The 15615-nt window shown below is 37.1% G+C and overlaps 1 protein-coding gene across 1 annotated transcript in view; it reads left to right on the forward strand.

The window, feature by feature from the left end:
* sctr (secretin receptor) overlaps positions 1-15615 on the forward strand; it is a 28840-nt gene extending 13225 nt beyond the window's left edge. The window contains exons 3-13 of the mRNA XM_085435274.1: positions 357-452; positions 1144-1244; positions 1886-1995; positions 4242-4374; positions 7436-7589; positions 7745-7805; positions 10151-10220; positions 10969-11060; positions 13106-13244; positions 13508-13549; positions 15198-15615. Coding sequence (XP_085291400.1) covers positions 357-452; positions 1144-1244; positions 1886-1995; positions 4242-4374; positions 7436-7589; positions 7745-7805; positions 10151-10220; positions 10969-11060; positions 13106-13244; positions 13508-13549; positions 15198-15371 — 1172 coding nt within the window. The 3' untranslated portion in view covers positions 15372-15615. The remainder of the gene's footprint in view (positions 1-356; positions 453-1143; positions 1245-1885; positions 1996-4241; positions 4375-7435; positions 7590-7744; positions 7806-10150; positions 10221-10968; positions 11061-13105; positions 13245-13507; positions 13550-15197) is intronic.

Consider the following 15615-nt stretch of genomic DNA (forward strand, 5'->3'; position numbering starts at 1 on the left):
AGGTGTGTCAACAAGACAGTTCTACCACAGCCAGAGTGTTAAGGAACTCCGGGAAAACCTCATCCAGGGGCCCAGCCATCAAACTACCTCAGTGACCTTGACCCCAGTGATGTTTGAGTTCTTCTACAGAAAATGTGTCAGTGGGATTAAGGAGGTCATCAAAGTATTCCCTCCACCATCCAGCTAGTTGAAGTCAGCAGCACTCCACCTGCACCAGAATTGCCTCAAGCCAAAAGTCTGTTTCCATGGCCTCACCAAACTCCTCCCACACCCACGCTGTGCTTTAGCAATCACCTGAGCTGTGAACAAAGTGAAATTTGATTTTCTTTGAAAATTTGATTTTCTTTTTTTGACAGAATGCAGGGGATGGTGGGACCATGTTAACTGTTGGCCCCATGCTGCAGTTGGAGATGTTGTGTCTCAGCCATGTCCTGGATTTCTACACACCACTGGTTAGTAGTAGGGCCATACAGTAGTGCATATTTTTAAACTCATAGCTTGGCTATGTTAGTCACATGATTTGATATCCCTGTGTTGCTGTAGTTTCTACATCATAATAATAATGTAAGTCTAGAATCAGTATCACAATTTACCAGTGATGCTGTCTGAGCATTCAGTTAGCATTAACCAAGAAACAAGCTAATGTTATTAAAAGCAAACATGAACAAACTAACATAAGTTTAATATAACAGCACAACCAAGTTCACAATATATTTATTATATGTATCATAAATATATTAATATATTGTATAAATTAATAAAGAAAACACTTGAAATGCTTACTATTTCTACCAGAAAAGAGTTTTCTATAAACAAGTACATTTTCCCCCACATTGCACAGTAATGGCATCACAAAGACATGATTGTTCAGTTGCAATGTTGATCCTGGACCAACACTCCTGACAACAAAGAAACAACAACACAGGGATGTTAGATACTGTAGGTCTTACCTTGATGTCCGTGGTGAGCTGGAGTGAACCTCTTGGATTGTGGTATAATTAGATTCACACACTCATTGTCTCCAGGGGGTTGAACTAGATTAACCTTTATCCTATATATTACAAAAAAAAACCTAAATTTCTGCTATTGTTTTTTATGTGTTAACAATAAAACACATTGTATGTATGTGTTCCATTTCTGTAGGGCAAGTTTTCAGGAACTGCACAGAGCTCGGCTGGACTGATCCCTACCCTCCACATGATATAGCATGCGAGTATGGCTTTAATGAAAGCCTTCCTCTAGAAGTAAGCCTCTTCCTTCTTCCTTTCATGCTGTAGCACTCAGTCACCCATCGAACTAACTGAACGGGGGGCGGTAACAAAACCTGTCTCCCCACTCGGTTATGTCCCCATGTCTGTTTCCTCCCAGTCCTTGTGTCAAGCCCGCTTCTTAGTGTGTGTCTCATGTTTCCTATTTTTTTGTCCTGTGTTCAAAGTGTTCAGTTTTGCTTCCTCCCTTTCTCGTTGTGTCAGATTAGTTCCAGCTGTGTTTTCCTTTTGTTTCCCATCCCCTCGTTATTCTGTTTCTTTGAAAATGGAGATTTTCCGTTTTCAGTGACCGAAAACGCCGTTTACGAGGGGACAAAAGGTGCAAACGCATAGAAAAATCTGCGTGTACGTGTGAACGTAGCCTTAGTCTTCTGTCTTCCTCTGCCTCTTCTCACACTCTCCGCACATAGAAGGAACGTGCAGGAACCCTGCAGATGCAGGGTGAGGGCTGCCAGTTCAGTTTGAATTAATCCTGTTTACATGGCAGTGTTGTGGCAGTGTTGAAAGTTATGATACCAAAAATATTCTTGCCTTTCGTCCAATGAGATAAATAGATACATAGTCATGCAAAAATCTGCTGCTGCTGAACTCACTGGATATATTCATGTTTTTCCCAGGTGCACAGCTCCCAGAGGTACTTCCTGTTTGTGAGAATCATGTACTCTGTGGGTTACAGTGTTTCCCTTGTCTTCCTCATCACAGCTGTTGCTATTCTCTCCCTTCTGAGGTCAGTGATGAGAGAATTAACAAACAACAATATCTGCGTACAACACTGTCTGTTACTTTACCAACTGTGTGTGAGGCACAATTATTACAGATGTTATTAGAAAGTAGTTATTTGATTTATTATAAGACATTTACATTATAAGAGCTATTAGGCCCATGACTAACTACCCTGTAACTAAATGTAATATCATTTGAATTTACATGAATTTTAAAAAACACCTTATATTGTAAGTAATTTGTAAGTAATTTTAAAACATCCTATGTATTTTTAAGTGCGTGTTGATTACTTCATAATTTCATGGTAATTTCTGGAAAAACAAACAATACTTCCCCATCTTACACTGTAAGTATGCTGTACTGGGGTGCAGGCTGTATAACTTTGAGGTATTTTTCAGGACACAAATAGCACTGCAAGAAATTTAAGTACAGTGTAAGTAATTTAAGTACAGTGTAAGTATTTTTAACTCATAAAATGACTTATGCTATTTGTCAATGATGTAAGTATACTGATTTGTTAGCACTTTTTTTGAAAAAAGTTTTGAAAACAAGAGCATCAAGTGATTTATGGAGATCCTTAGCAGCTAACTCTGGTCTTAATTCATCATTTAAACTATGAACACAGCATCCTGGAGGTTCCTCTGCTCTCATCCCATTTGTCCAGCCAAAATCTAAAAGTCTATAGAAAAAAAAGAGAACCTGTATCTGTGGCTGATTTTTTTTTCTAACTTTCAACACCACCTGTGCCCACTTCAACCTCCTAGGACCTGGCGTCCACATATGTGGGCATCACATTTTGGGTTGTCTAGACCAAAATACTCAATTTTGCTCTACAAGGGCCTGATATCCACTTACGAGGACATTATACTACCATTGTTCCATCAAATTTTAAAACGAATGTCCTCATACGTGCTCTCATTTTTCTTAGGAACAAAAATTGGGTAAAAAAAAAAAATCTGGTGTTTCTTTGTTTTTACATTGATCGGGTCCCAATCAGCCCAAATATCAAATGGCATGCCGTGGAAGAGTTCAGGTCTTAGGAGGTTAAAGCTTTAAATGATAAGAGCTGAACCATGAAAACAATTTTAGCATGTCTGGTATATGGACTGATTCTTATATAGTGCTTTTCTACTCTCCCAGAGCAAAGTGCTTTATACAACATGCCTCATTTACCCATTCACACAAGCACTTTTCCTATGCTTAAGTGCTTCTTATCCAACATTCACACACATTTATACTCTGATGAATGCATCTCACCTTTTATGCAACTCACTGGTAAATGCTTCAGGCAAAGGTAGATTTGTGAAGCGTTTGTAGAAAAAGAGGGAAGAGTTGGCTGAGTAGTACAGTATTCGAGTCTGCAGGCTTCAACAAACCTTTTAGCTTAGCACAATCATTACAGATCACAGTTATAGATCCAGAGGGTAGATTTATAATCCTTAAGTTATCTATACTTTACAAATGGTTATGTACTGTAAGCATATATGGCCCAAGTGTTGATGACTGATTTTTGCCCTTTTAGTAAAACTCAATATAATTATTTTCTTAACAATAATTTTCTTTTAATAATAAAACATGTAATTAAAGGTCCAACTACAAATCGTCATTACTGTGAGTCAAACATTTGCAGCGTTGCAAAATAACACAGTGCTGCATCTGAATCTCCACTTTATCTGAAATGCCACAAATACGATGAAGAAATAAAGAAATTTTGTTGTTGGAGAAATGAATGCAACATAGGGAATTCCTCACAATATATTTTTATTACAATATATTTGATCTATGAACTGATGACTTCACTAAGAAGAAGAAATTAGCACGTTTAATCACTCTTAAATCATGAAGACTTCAGTTGTCACATTAACCGTCTGAGCTCCAAACCCTAAACTTTTGATATCTGTTGCAGAAAAGCAAAGAACGTTTGTGGAAAAATGTAAATACTCGATAAGTGTCAGTTAATAATTGTCAATAATTACTGTTTTTTTTTCTTTTCATTGGAGTAGAAGTAGAGCCCAAAAGGTTACAAACAAAAATGTAACTTTTTTGTTATGGTAAGGTTTACCAGTGACGATGACCTTAGAGGGTTAAATAATCTATTCTCAATACATAATTTATAATTTAACATGTATATATTATCACCACCAAATATATGCATGTATATACACATTTACATTATCTATGATATACATGTTATCAAATAACATGAACGATTATAACATTTGATCCATGTCTGTGTCCCACAATCCTCAGGAGGCTCCACTGCACACGCAACTTTATCCATGTCCAGCTCTTCCTCTCCTTCATCTTCCGAGCCGTACTCATCTTTATTAGGGATGCAGTTCTGTTCTCAAATGAAGACAGTTTTCACTGTCACATCTATACGGTACTTTCTGTTTTTGTCTTAACAAAGAGAGAGAGAGAGGGCACATGCTATGTTGTGACTTGGTAACGTGAGACGTTTAACAAGACAAGACATTAACATTTAACATGTGGGGACAGACACATTCAGATAATGCTGTGCCACTTTTCTCTTCAAGTTCTTCAATTAATGCAAGTGGGTGATACTGAAAAATGAGTTTACTACTTCACAGCATCGACTGTTGATCCTGTGATCACTGCTGTGCCTCAGGAAGTAGAGCAAGTTATCCACCAATCATGGCTTTTCCCCAGTTTTTATCTACTGTGTTTGTGTCATAGATAAAAAGTGTTTAATGTAAATAGATTATGGATTCAAGCTCTGCACCACTATAGTGACCATTTCTGAATGGTACATCGCTGAAAAGCATTTAATATGAAATTCTTGGATACAAAATGAAGAACATGACACTTTTATTTCATTTTCATGCTGACTGAGCAAATATGACGCGTTGTATGGCAAAAACAAAAATACAAGATCGTGGACTTTTATAAATCAGAGAATAATTTTGTTAAATGTTTGCGTGTTTTTCAATTTCAAGACCTTCAGTCTCAGATTTTTAGAATATTTTCTGCTGCACCATCTCTGATCTGAATAAAATGTTTAAAGTTTGTTATAATGATTGTTTTTCATTTTAGAATCTTATAGTTTTTAAGATATACTTTTTAAAAGGTTTTCACACTTTCATGCTATTTTTTCTTTTCCTTTTTTTGCAAATTGAAATCTGAGGCTGAGTTTGAACATGAACATTTTGAAAACTACTAAAGATAAATGTGGGTTTTATGGAGTGATGAATCCCAAGAGATCAGGAAAGAGGCACAACAGTAAGAGTCATCTGTAAAAGATAGTGGACGCTGTGCCGTGGTTGGTTCATTTCAGACTGGGGTTGTTGGGGATCTTGTCAAAATTTAGGGAATTATGAACATAGTACTGTCAGATTTTGATCCACCATCTGTTTCCTTGTAGAAAGAGTCTGATTGGCAGCAAGTTCATATTTTAGCATGACAATGATCTCAAACACACTGCCAACACAAACACACAATGAAAAAATATCAGTCAGGGTTTAGCCTCCCCGGAGCGCAGACCTCAACATTATTGAAGTGCGATCATGTTTAGAGAGAATGGAGCAAAAGGCAGAAACATGCAAAGAAGAGCTTTGAATCTCCTTCAAGCATGTCAGTGAAGGACATTCAATGTCAGTGACCTCCCCCCCAGTCATAAGTGAGTCATCGCAGATCAGATAGGCCGTTTCTCTCAGTCACACTCCCCCCAGATCACACTATCACTTCCCATGTTGGTGACCCTGCAGACCCCCAGCAGAACAGCGGAGTCCGTGGATTAGAGTCCTTCACACAACAAAGCCACTCTAAGAAGCCTGGGTACAGTGAACCATCATTTGGCACAGAGGAAAAAACAACATGAGGACCCACTCCCTGACTCTGAGGTGCAGGGAAGCTACCCACTTGTCCACCAGGGAAAACCCCAATATGCATGCAGCGAATCCTGAGGAGCCCACCACCTTTCACATAGGGGATCTTCAGTGGAAATAAGTCCCATCCCTCTCCAGAAACCTTGTTCCACAGCCAGAATTATGCGCTGAGATGAGCCCAGCTATATATAGTCGGTATCTCCCGACCTCACACACCAGCTCAGGCTCCTTCCCCACCAGAGAGGTGACGTTCCCTGTGCCACAGGCCAGTTTTGGAAGCTGGGCATCAGAATGCCAGGACCTGTGCCTCTGACTGCCACCCAATCCAAAGACTATCAAACCCCTATAGACTCCTGTGGTAGTGGACCCATAGGAGAATGGACACAGAGCCTGGTCAGGCCATACGGATTAAGGCTCAGTCACCAGACCCTCACTCTGGAGCCTCTACGCCGGGCCAAGCTCCAGGGTAGGGACCTGGTGACCCTGTCCCGGGCAGGGTACACAGTGCAATAAATCAAGCCTCCAGGATTGCTCTTTGTCTGGCCCTGTCACAGCCAAGGTTTTTGGAGGAAAATATTAAGATGAATCACACTAAGATTAGCTGCACTGATCAGTTTTTCGCTGAGCTTTTTCCTCACCTACAGTGTTTAGAGCTGAGCATCGCATATTTCTGGCATGTTTCCGAAGAACAGTTGCACACTCGCCCATCTGTGTCACAAGAAAAACCTCTGACAGCAATGATTAGTGTAAGAAGGAGGAGACGAATCCTCAGGAGATGATGCAACAGCTATAACATTAGATTACACCAGCACAAGTAGATAAGTGCTGGAGGAAGAATTCAGATGCAACATATAAATAGACCACAAGTCCAAGTATTGCAGTGAAAATGTCAGCAAGCTGTACTTCTATAATCCACTGTATATAATATAATCACTATATGATTATATAATGCCAATTTAGAATCACCAGTTAAAACTAGCATGTATGTCTTTATACAACTGATTCACGTCACCTGTGGGAGATCTAACTGATAATGTAATTTGGGGAGTTACTGTTACACTGTATTATATTTTGGGTCCACATACCACCTAGCATAATGTGTGTGGTGGATTAAAATGGGCAATATTCATCTTCTACCACAGGTCAGAACTCATAATACAACAGAACTCGTTTGTGGGTCATTTTTGGCGAGAGTCGAGTTTTTGGCAATATTTATCAGTTGTTACCAAATGTGTTAATGTTTAAAATACTGTAGAAACACTAATGTATCAGTGAATAATGTTTCAGCTGTCATCTTTTCTTTTTAAAATCTAGTTTTAGTTTAGTTTTATGTGGCCATGATAACCCTCCAAAAGTTGATTCTGTTCATCTGGACGTAGCGTTTTCACAGGTTTTCACAGGAGGCTGACGACGTCACCTGATGATGACGAAATGTTTCTCCCACTGAAAACATCCAGATGAACAGAAACAACTTTTGGAGATTTACTCACCTGGATGATTGAGAATGCTTCAAGATGACCATGATAACGCTGAGTTACACTGTGTGCACTGTGCCAGACACCTGCTTATCTTCTCTCTGCCCTCTGCTGCCCCCTGAAGGTCAGTTGTAAATTTGCCACTGTGCTGTCTAACTACTGCATCATGGCCAACTACAGCTGGCTGCTGGCTGAGGGCTACTACCTGTACAAACTTGTCAGCGCCTCGCTGTTCTCTCAGAGGAAACACTTGTCGTGGTACATCATCCTTGGCTGGGGTATGACAGCTCAGTAGCAGTCACTGTTACTATTCTTTATTATTATTTTTCTTTGTTTCACTCTGTTTATTTGGATGTCAGTATTTTGCTGATCTATATAGTCCTCTTATTGATAATAGCAGAAGGTAAACGCTAACGTTTCTCTCGTCTTCCAGGTTCTCCAGTGATTATCATGAGTGGCTGGAGTTTTGCTAAGTACCTCCATGAAGATGAAGGGTAAGCTCAACACATATTAAACTGTATAGTACAAACAGTACACATGATCACATGTTTTTGGACATTAAAGGAATAAATGTAAAATGATTACATGCTGGGAATAAATACCTCCCTTTCTTCTGATTCCTAGGATTTCTCTTCATTTCAAATATCAAACTGTTATTTAAAATACAGGAGTTTATGGCCATATTAAGTGCTGTCATTAGCAACTTTGAGTGAGATGGTGATGAAATTCAGAATGAAGATTGTTACATGACCCATCTCTCTTGTATGAAGGAATATTAGCACCACGTCAATAAAAATATTTGGTAGCACTTTCTATTACAAGTCAGTAATAAAGAGGTAATAGTAGGGTAACAAGGAGAAACAAGACTCTAATAATGTGGTAATTGTTACCACTCAGTTACCTTTGGTAGTTTCTGTGTAATAGGCAGGAAACAGAGCTGCAGAACACAAAGCTGGCTTTTTAAATTTTTAATAACAAATTAATAACCAGGTAATAATCTTTTCAATTCAGTTTCACTTCAATTTTATTTGCACAGCACCAAATCACAACAACAGTCACCTCAAGGCGCTTTATATTGTAAGGTAGACCCTACAGTAATACATACATTTGTGGGTCAGCTGCCCGCTTGCAAAATGAAAAACTTTAGGTTTTGAAAGAAAAACAATGTTAAAGCAAGCGTGATGTAACTGGTAGACCTTTGAGCAACAATGTCACAGATACAGACTGTCCTATTAGAAAAATGCACCGTCATAATTTGTGTATAAAGTAAAATCATTAATTCATCCTTTTAATTTTCTGCCCAATATAACATTTTGGAATATTTCATTTAGAAATAAACCACTACAAAGTTTACTGTGGGTGGATAGCGCTATTCTGAGTACACCCTCACCAATTGTTGAAAACTGGAGTGCTCAATTTATGGGTAAATACATATATAAGTGCTAAAACAGGAATAATTTCCCTTCTTGTTACTATAACTGATTCTAAAGTACAATTTTACTAACCCAGAGGAACAACTGTAATCTTTATTTTTAGATTTTTTCCCCAAAATAGTATTTCAACTTTTTTCTCATAAGAGATTTTTGATTTTAATCTCCAAATTTTGAGTTAATTCTCAAAATGATCTTGTTTTTTTTTTTCTTAATGTGGCCCTCATACTCCATCGTACGTCTGAGACAGGATGCATCTGTATCAGCAACAGACTAAATTGGAAGATCAGAAGCTTTATACAAAAAGGGGACGAGTAGAAAAGCTGAGAACCTTCAGTGTTTGTAAAATTATGGACAATATCTATGACTAATTTATGGTCTGCATAGTGTACAGTGCTGGGAGAGCAACACTGGAGCTGCTGACATCAAGAGACTGAAAAAACGACTGTCCCTGAGTCTCATCTGTCAGATTATTGTTGTTGTTGTTGTTATTGTTATTATTATTATCACCATCATCATCATCATCATCATCATTATTATTATTATTATTATTATTATTGTTATTTTTATTATTATTATTATTGTTGTTGTTGTTGTTGTTGTTATTGTTGTTATTATTATTATTATTATTATCACCATTATTTTTATTATTATTATTATTATTATTATTATTATTGTTATTATTATTTTTATTATTATTATCACCATTATTTTTATTATTATTATTATTATTATTATTATTATTATTATCACCATTATTATTATTATTATTATTATTATTATCACCATTATTATTATTATTATTGTTGTTGTTATTGTTATCACCATTATTTTTATTATTATTATTATTATTTTTATTATTATTATCACCATTATTTTTATTATTATTATTATTATTATTATTATTATTATTATTATCACCATTATTATTATTATTATTATTATTATTATCACCATTATTATTATTATTATTGTTGTTGTTATTGTTATCACCATTATTTTTATTATTATTATTATTATTGTTGTTGTTATTGTTATTATTATTATTATTATTATTATCACCATTATTATTATTATTATTATTATTATTGTTGTTGTTATTGTTATCACCATTATTATTATTATTATTCTTGTTGTTGTTGTTGTTATTGTTATTATTATTATTATTATTATTATTATATATCCCTTTAAAAGCAGGATACTCAATGTTATTCTCCACAGTTAGGGATTGATTGGATTGGGTTTGGGAATGTTAAACTACCACATATAGGTTGGTGGAATCAACTGTAAATATTTTGTGTCTAGATATTTTTGGCCATATATTTAATTCAGTAGCTTGAAATCCTGACCAATTACTGTGACCAGTTACTGTCACTGACATCGTGTTTGTTTATGTTTCCTCTCTTAAGTTGCTGGGAGATGAGAAGGAGTGAATGGATCTGGTGGATTCTCAGACTTCCTGTTCTACTCTTCATTATAGTCAGTTCTTCCTTATGTTGATCTTTCTGTAAAAAAATGATTGCATGCTCTGAAAGCTTCCTTGTGATTGCTCTGGACACTAGCAGGTTGCTAAGGAAACCAGAAGTTCATGCAAACTTCTGGTGACCATAATACAAGGACCTACAATCTACTGACCAAATGGTATTGGAAGTGCAAAGAGTGCAACACAAACCAGAAATGGAGAACATTCGCCTTCACAGTACAAGTTGTATCTGTGAAATGTGTTGGTCACAAACTTCAGGTGCAATTTGTACTTTGAAGACGAGATTTCACGGTTTCTGGTTTGGATCACACTTTTTCAAGTTTCACTATAATTCCATGAAAATGGAATGGCCAGACAAGTCAGGTTCTTCCTTGTATAAGGAGAATGTTGGTGTTCTCCGGCAATCACTTGACAGCCATTCACAGAAAGTTGTGGTGGATCTTTAGTATTAAAATTTCTGTATGGCTGTAAATACTTAATCTTTTATGATAAGCATAGACACAGTTTCACTTTAAGACATTATTAAAACTGTGGGTTATGATATAATTAACTATTGGGCCAGTGATTTAATGGTTCCAGAAATGAGCGCAACAGGAAACAGTCACATCAAAAACAACAAAGCAGAGATCCAATAAAGAGTGTTTACACTGTAGCAAGGCAGCAGTTTCTAATAATTGTGTGAAAGCATCATTCATCCCAGGGAGCAGCGCCTGAAGCTGAAGCTCTGCCTGCTTTGTTTTCCAGGTGAACTTGTTGTTCTTCCTGTGTATCCTAAAAATACTGGTGGCCAAGCTAAGGACACAAGACATGCCCGGCAATGAATTCAATCACTACAGGTGAGTGACTTACTTCAGTTTTCTATTCCACAGAACTGTGAAATGGCCCCAGTCAAAGCTAACCAGCTATTATGTGAAAGAGACTCTGAAGCGCCTTGAGGCAATTGTTGTTGTGATTTGGCACTACATGAATAAAATAAAACCGAATTGAATTAAAGAAGCTGGGTGGTGCAAAACGTTGTTTCAATGAAACCTTTTACTCCAACGTTTGTTTGCTGAAGGCAAGAAATGAGATAGAGGACATACAAACTGTATGTGTGGGGTGGCTGTAGTTCAGGTGGTAGAGCAGGTCAGCCACGGTCAGTGGTTCGATCCCAGTCTGCTCCAGTCTGCATGTCAAGTATCCTTGGGCAAGATACCAACCCCATGTTGCTCTCCCATGCATCCATCAGAGTGTGAATGGTGTATGAATGTTAGATAGAGCACTTAAGAGCTTAGAAGAATGTGTGATTGGATGAATGAATTAGTTGTATAAAGCGCTTTGAGTGCTCAGACATTCTTCACTGACGTGTTGAAGGCAGAGAAGTTGCGGTGATGCATTTTATGAGTGTATAAAGATTAATCTGGCTTTTATGTGGAAGAAGTAATTGGTTTCAGCTCACCAAGCAGAAAATAAGAAAAGCCTCTTTTATTCAAAAAAAATGCTCATAGTTCAGTAACATTGATTAAACAGGTCCAGTGTTCGTATCACTACTCAAATAAAAGTATGAAATATTACTCATATGTTTTAAATTTGCATTTAAACACCCATGTGATTTACTGATGTAGAAAGTAATTTGTGAATCATTACATTACCTTTACTTTGTAATAGTACCTGGGCACTTGCAGTTAACAGTGTAACACTAAACTTTTCAAATGCTCACAAATCTTTTTCTTTTTAGTACCTTAGATCTTAGTAATACCATAAAGCTTCCACCTAAGTCAGAACGCTCGGAAAACGTTATGGTGACAAGAGGAAATGTAATTACACCTAAGCCTGCTCTAGGTTGGAAAGTAGCAAATGGACTGACACTTGGAGAGAAAAGTTTGCTACAGGCATCATTCACCCATCCACACACATATTTGTACTATACTTTATTCTGTGGCTTTAAGTGTTTATTAACTATCTATGCAACTCCAGATGAACACAAAAGCAGCAGCAGCACTTTTTTTCATTAGTAACTATAATGTGATTCCTGAATTTAGTATTTGTTATAAATTTTTACATTGTAGACAAATGCAATATGATTACAGTAATGCATTACTTTGAGGGTTTATACACCACAGTAAGCTCACCATAAAAGGTGAGCTACTTCCCCACTTAGCTCTAGCTGCATGTGTATAAGATAATCATTCAGGTCCTACTTGACTATGTCGGGTTTAACCACTGTAGCAATGGAAGAAGTGTTTGAAAGACATGAGTTAGCCACTGGATTCCTTCATACTCCTGTCACAGTAATAACATTTGTGCTTTGTTGTTTTTTTTAAAGTGGGACTAAGTGAAATAGTTGAATCTGAGCAATATGAACATGAACTTTATCCATTGGATACATCTGGGACATCATTATGTCCCGGATGATCAGATCATGTTGTTGGTGTTGGGGTGGAGGTGGAGGTGAGACTGCTTCATAACATAGTCAGATCAAGCTGCTGAGGTGAATTTGTGCAGCTGAGCAGTTACGCCCTGTGTTGCAGTTTGCAGCTAGATGTGTTATTTTATTTAAAATCGAATGCCCTGACTCACAGAACCTGGAGAAGAAAACACATGTACGTTCATCCTTAACATTCGGGATGAATCGGTGTTGTGGAGTTTCTGTGTCACTCAACCTTTTGATCAAAATTTTAAAAAATGTTAGCTTATATTCTAAAAATGGGCAAAAGGGCCGACATCTGCTTCAGTTTTGATTTGAGGTCCATTTGTGTTTAAGTTTGCTCTTTTTGATCACAGGTTTTTATTTTTTCCCAGTGGTCTGTGTATTATTATTTGTCTGATATTTTCAAAGAGGTTTGTAGACTTTCTCACTTTAATTCTAATGGTTCATACACTGTTATTCTTCAAACAACAGGAAACTTGCCAAGTCATCCTTCCTCCTGGTGTCGCTCTTTGGCTTACACTACATTCTCTTTGCTTTCCTTCCACACAAAGTCCGCGGCAGGACCTATGAAATCTGGAACTTTATTGAGCTGGCTTTTGCTTCTACTCAGGTACAGTAAAGCCAACTGTAAGCTGTTGTCTAATCACCACCTTTAATTTTCTCCTAACACAGAAGTCTATTTGTACACGGCAGGAACATTGGTGTGTATTTGAACAGTGCATTTGTTCCTGCAGTAAAGAAAGTGTTCTTTAAAGAATCATTTGCTGCATTCAGCAGCTTCATTGTATGAGAGACTAGAACAGGAAGCTTCTAAAAATATCCACATGCACTAACAGCAGCCTGTCAGTTATGTTTCTGTACGTGTTGTTTCAGGGATTTGTCGTAGCGCTTCTGTACTGTTTCCTGAACGGGGAGGTAAGGTTTATTTTTCCCTTTATACCCATGAAACATTATGTTGTCATTTCTAGATGTAAGCTTACTGTTCACATGCAAAATTACAGAAAATAAACTTTTCAAAGTCTAATTAGCAGTGTGGTGGTTGTACCATCCATCCTAGAAACAACCTGGAAATAGTCCAACTTTAATAATGACTGAACACATTAGGTAAACAGCTGGCACAGAAACAAACATTGCATTTATATTTAATTGCAAAAGATTCCTAGAAGAAATCACTTTGATTTATTCGGTACAGACCAAATAAACAGTCGTCCAAGTTTTTCTTAAAGAGCTTACACAAAGGCAGGGCAGGCCCAGATCTGTACAATAACAATATATGAGATCTTCACTATTTGTAACAAGTGTCACTTTGCCTGGAACCACTGCATGTGTGGACTGCAGGCTTCATAACATTTTTCTAAAAGCCTGCTTTTAGAAAAATATGAAATAAAAACTAAAATTGCCCAAACTGGCCATTTAATAAAGAATCACAAGGTTAAGGTTCTTTGATAGTCCTGGTCCCAGTGTTAATTTTTCTCAGGCTCATACAACATCTTTCCCCATGTACACCCAGGAATTTTTACAGTTTCAATTCAACTTACTGTTGAACCTCCTGGAGTTTTGGCACTTTTACACCAATCAGTACACAAGACATTGCTGACGTGATTACTTCTTGAAAAATCAAATGGAAAATAATAATAATAATAATAATAATAATAATAATAATAACAACTAGGGCTGTGTGATATGACCAAAATCTCATATCCCGATATAAGGCATTTATCGTCCCGACAATAATATATAATAACAAAAGTTTTACATTTTCTGTAAATTCTGTGAATCTCGGGCAACTCGACTTGCGTGTTTTCAGCTCAGCGTGTGTATCTGGACTCGAGTGTTACATAAGTTGTAACGGCCTCAATTCTCTTTGTGAGTATTTATTCCACGCGTGCTGCGGGGAAAAGCCTGTTCTAAGCTTCTAAATTTGTTTGTTTTTAGCACCTGACGGCTCTTTTTAGCTTCTCTTTTGTAAACACTCTGCATTCTATGTCATGTGATTCCGTTTATTTTGAAAAATCTAAACAGGATCTTCAGCTTTATTGTGAAAGGTTTATGTGGAAATAAACAGTGGACGACAGAGCCACGCGATGGTTTTACCGTCGTTGTTGCTAACGACAACGCATAAAAACAGTCGTTTGTCCGTCCGTAGTGTGGTTATATTAAATATAAGAAAAAGAGAGAACGTCTTGAAACTCCACAGTGACCATCAAAACGATAAAATAAATATTACCTTAAACAGTTTACTTTGCAAAACAAACAATAGCGTAATTTGAAACATAGACGTTTTCATATCATCATCCGATATATGTGGTTATATCGAACAGCCCTAATAAAAACAATAATAATAATAAACCCATATAGTAATTAATATGTAATATCTGGGAAAGTAACACTTGGCTTTTAATTTTATGGCCAAGAAGTGAGGAACTGGTGCAATTTAAAAGTTTAAATCCACAGAAAATATTTCTTCTTTATCACCATTGTGACTGTGTTTAATCTTAAAATATAACTGCGAGCCAACTTTTCCCCAGTGTAGCAATAATTAATAGCAATAATTGTTCTCCAGGTGCAGAACGAGATCCAGAGGAGGTGGCGGAGGTGGAAGATGAAGCACCGCGTGCAGTTGGAGCACAGGAGGAAGTGCGGCAGCATGAGCCAGAGCGGGGGCTCTGAGCGGGGCCCCACCAACATCACTCTTCTATTTAAATCAGCCTCCACACCCGAGTCTGGTCTGGTGTAGCATGATACGAGGTTCCTCAGCGAGAGAAATACAAGATGATGTCTTCTCCATTTTAGACACAAATGTGTGCAAAGAAGGCAGAGCAACAAAACTAAGTACACTTTTCCAAATGTATCTGAAATATATATACAATCCTCATACACTCACATGTTAAAATATCCAGGTAAATGCCTCTGAATGGGATGTTTGCATCATGACACAACAAATGTAGTACTATACACACACACACACATATATATACACT

The sequence above is a fragment of the Copadichromis virginalis genome, linkage group LG16 (genome assembly GCF_057382275.1).
Source record: "Copadichromis virginalis isolate Kocher_CV1m ecotype Utaka linkage group LG16, C_Virginalis_male_GT1.1, whole genome shotgun sequence".
In the NCBI taxonomy this organism is placed as follows: domain Eukaryota; kingdom Metazoa; phylum Chordata; class Actinopteri; order Cichliformes; family Cichlidae; genus Copadichromis; species Copadichromis virginalis.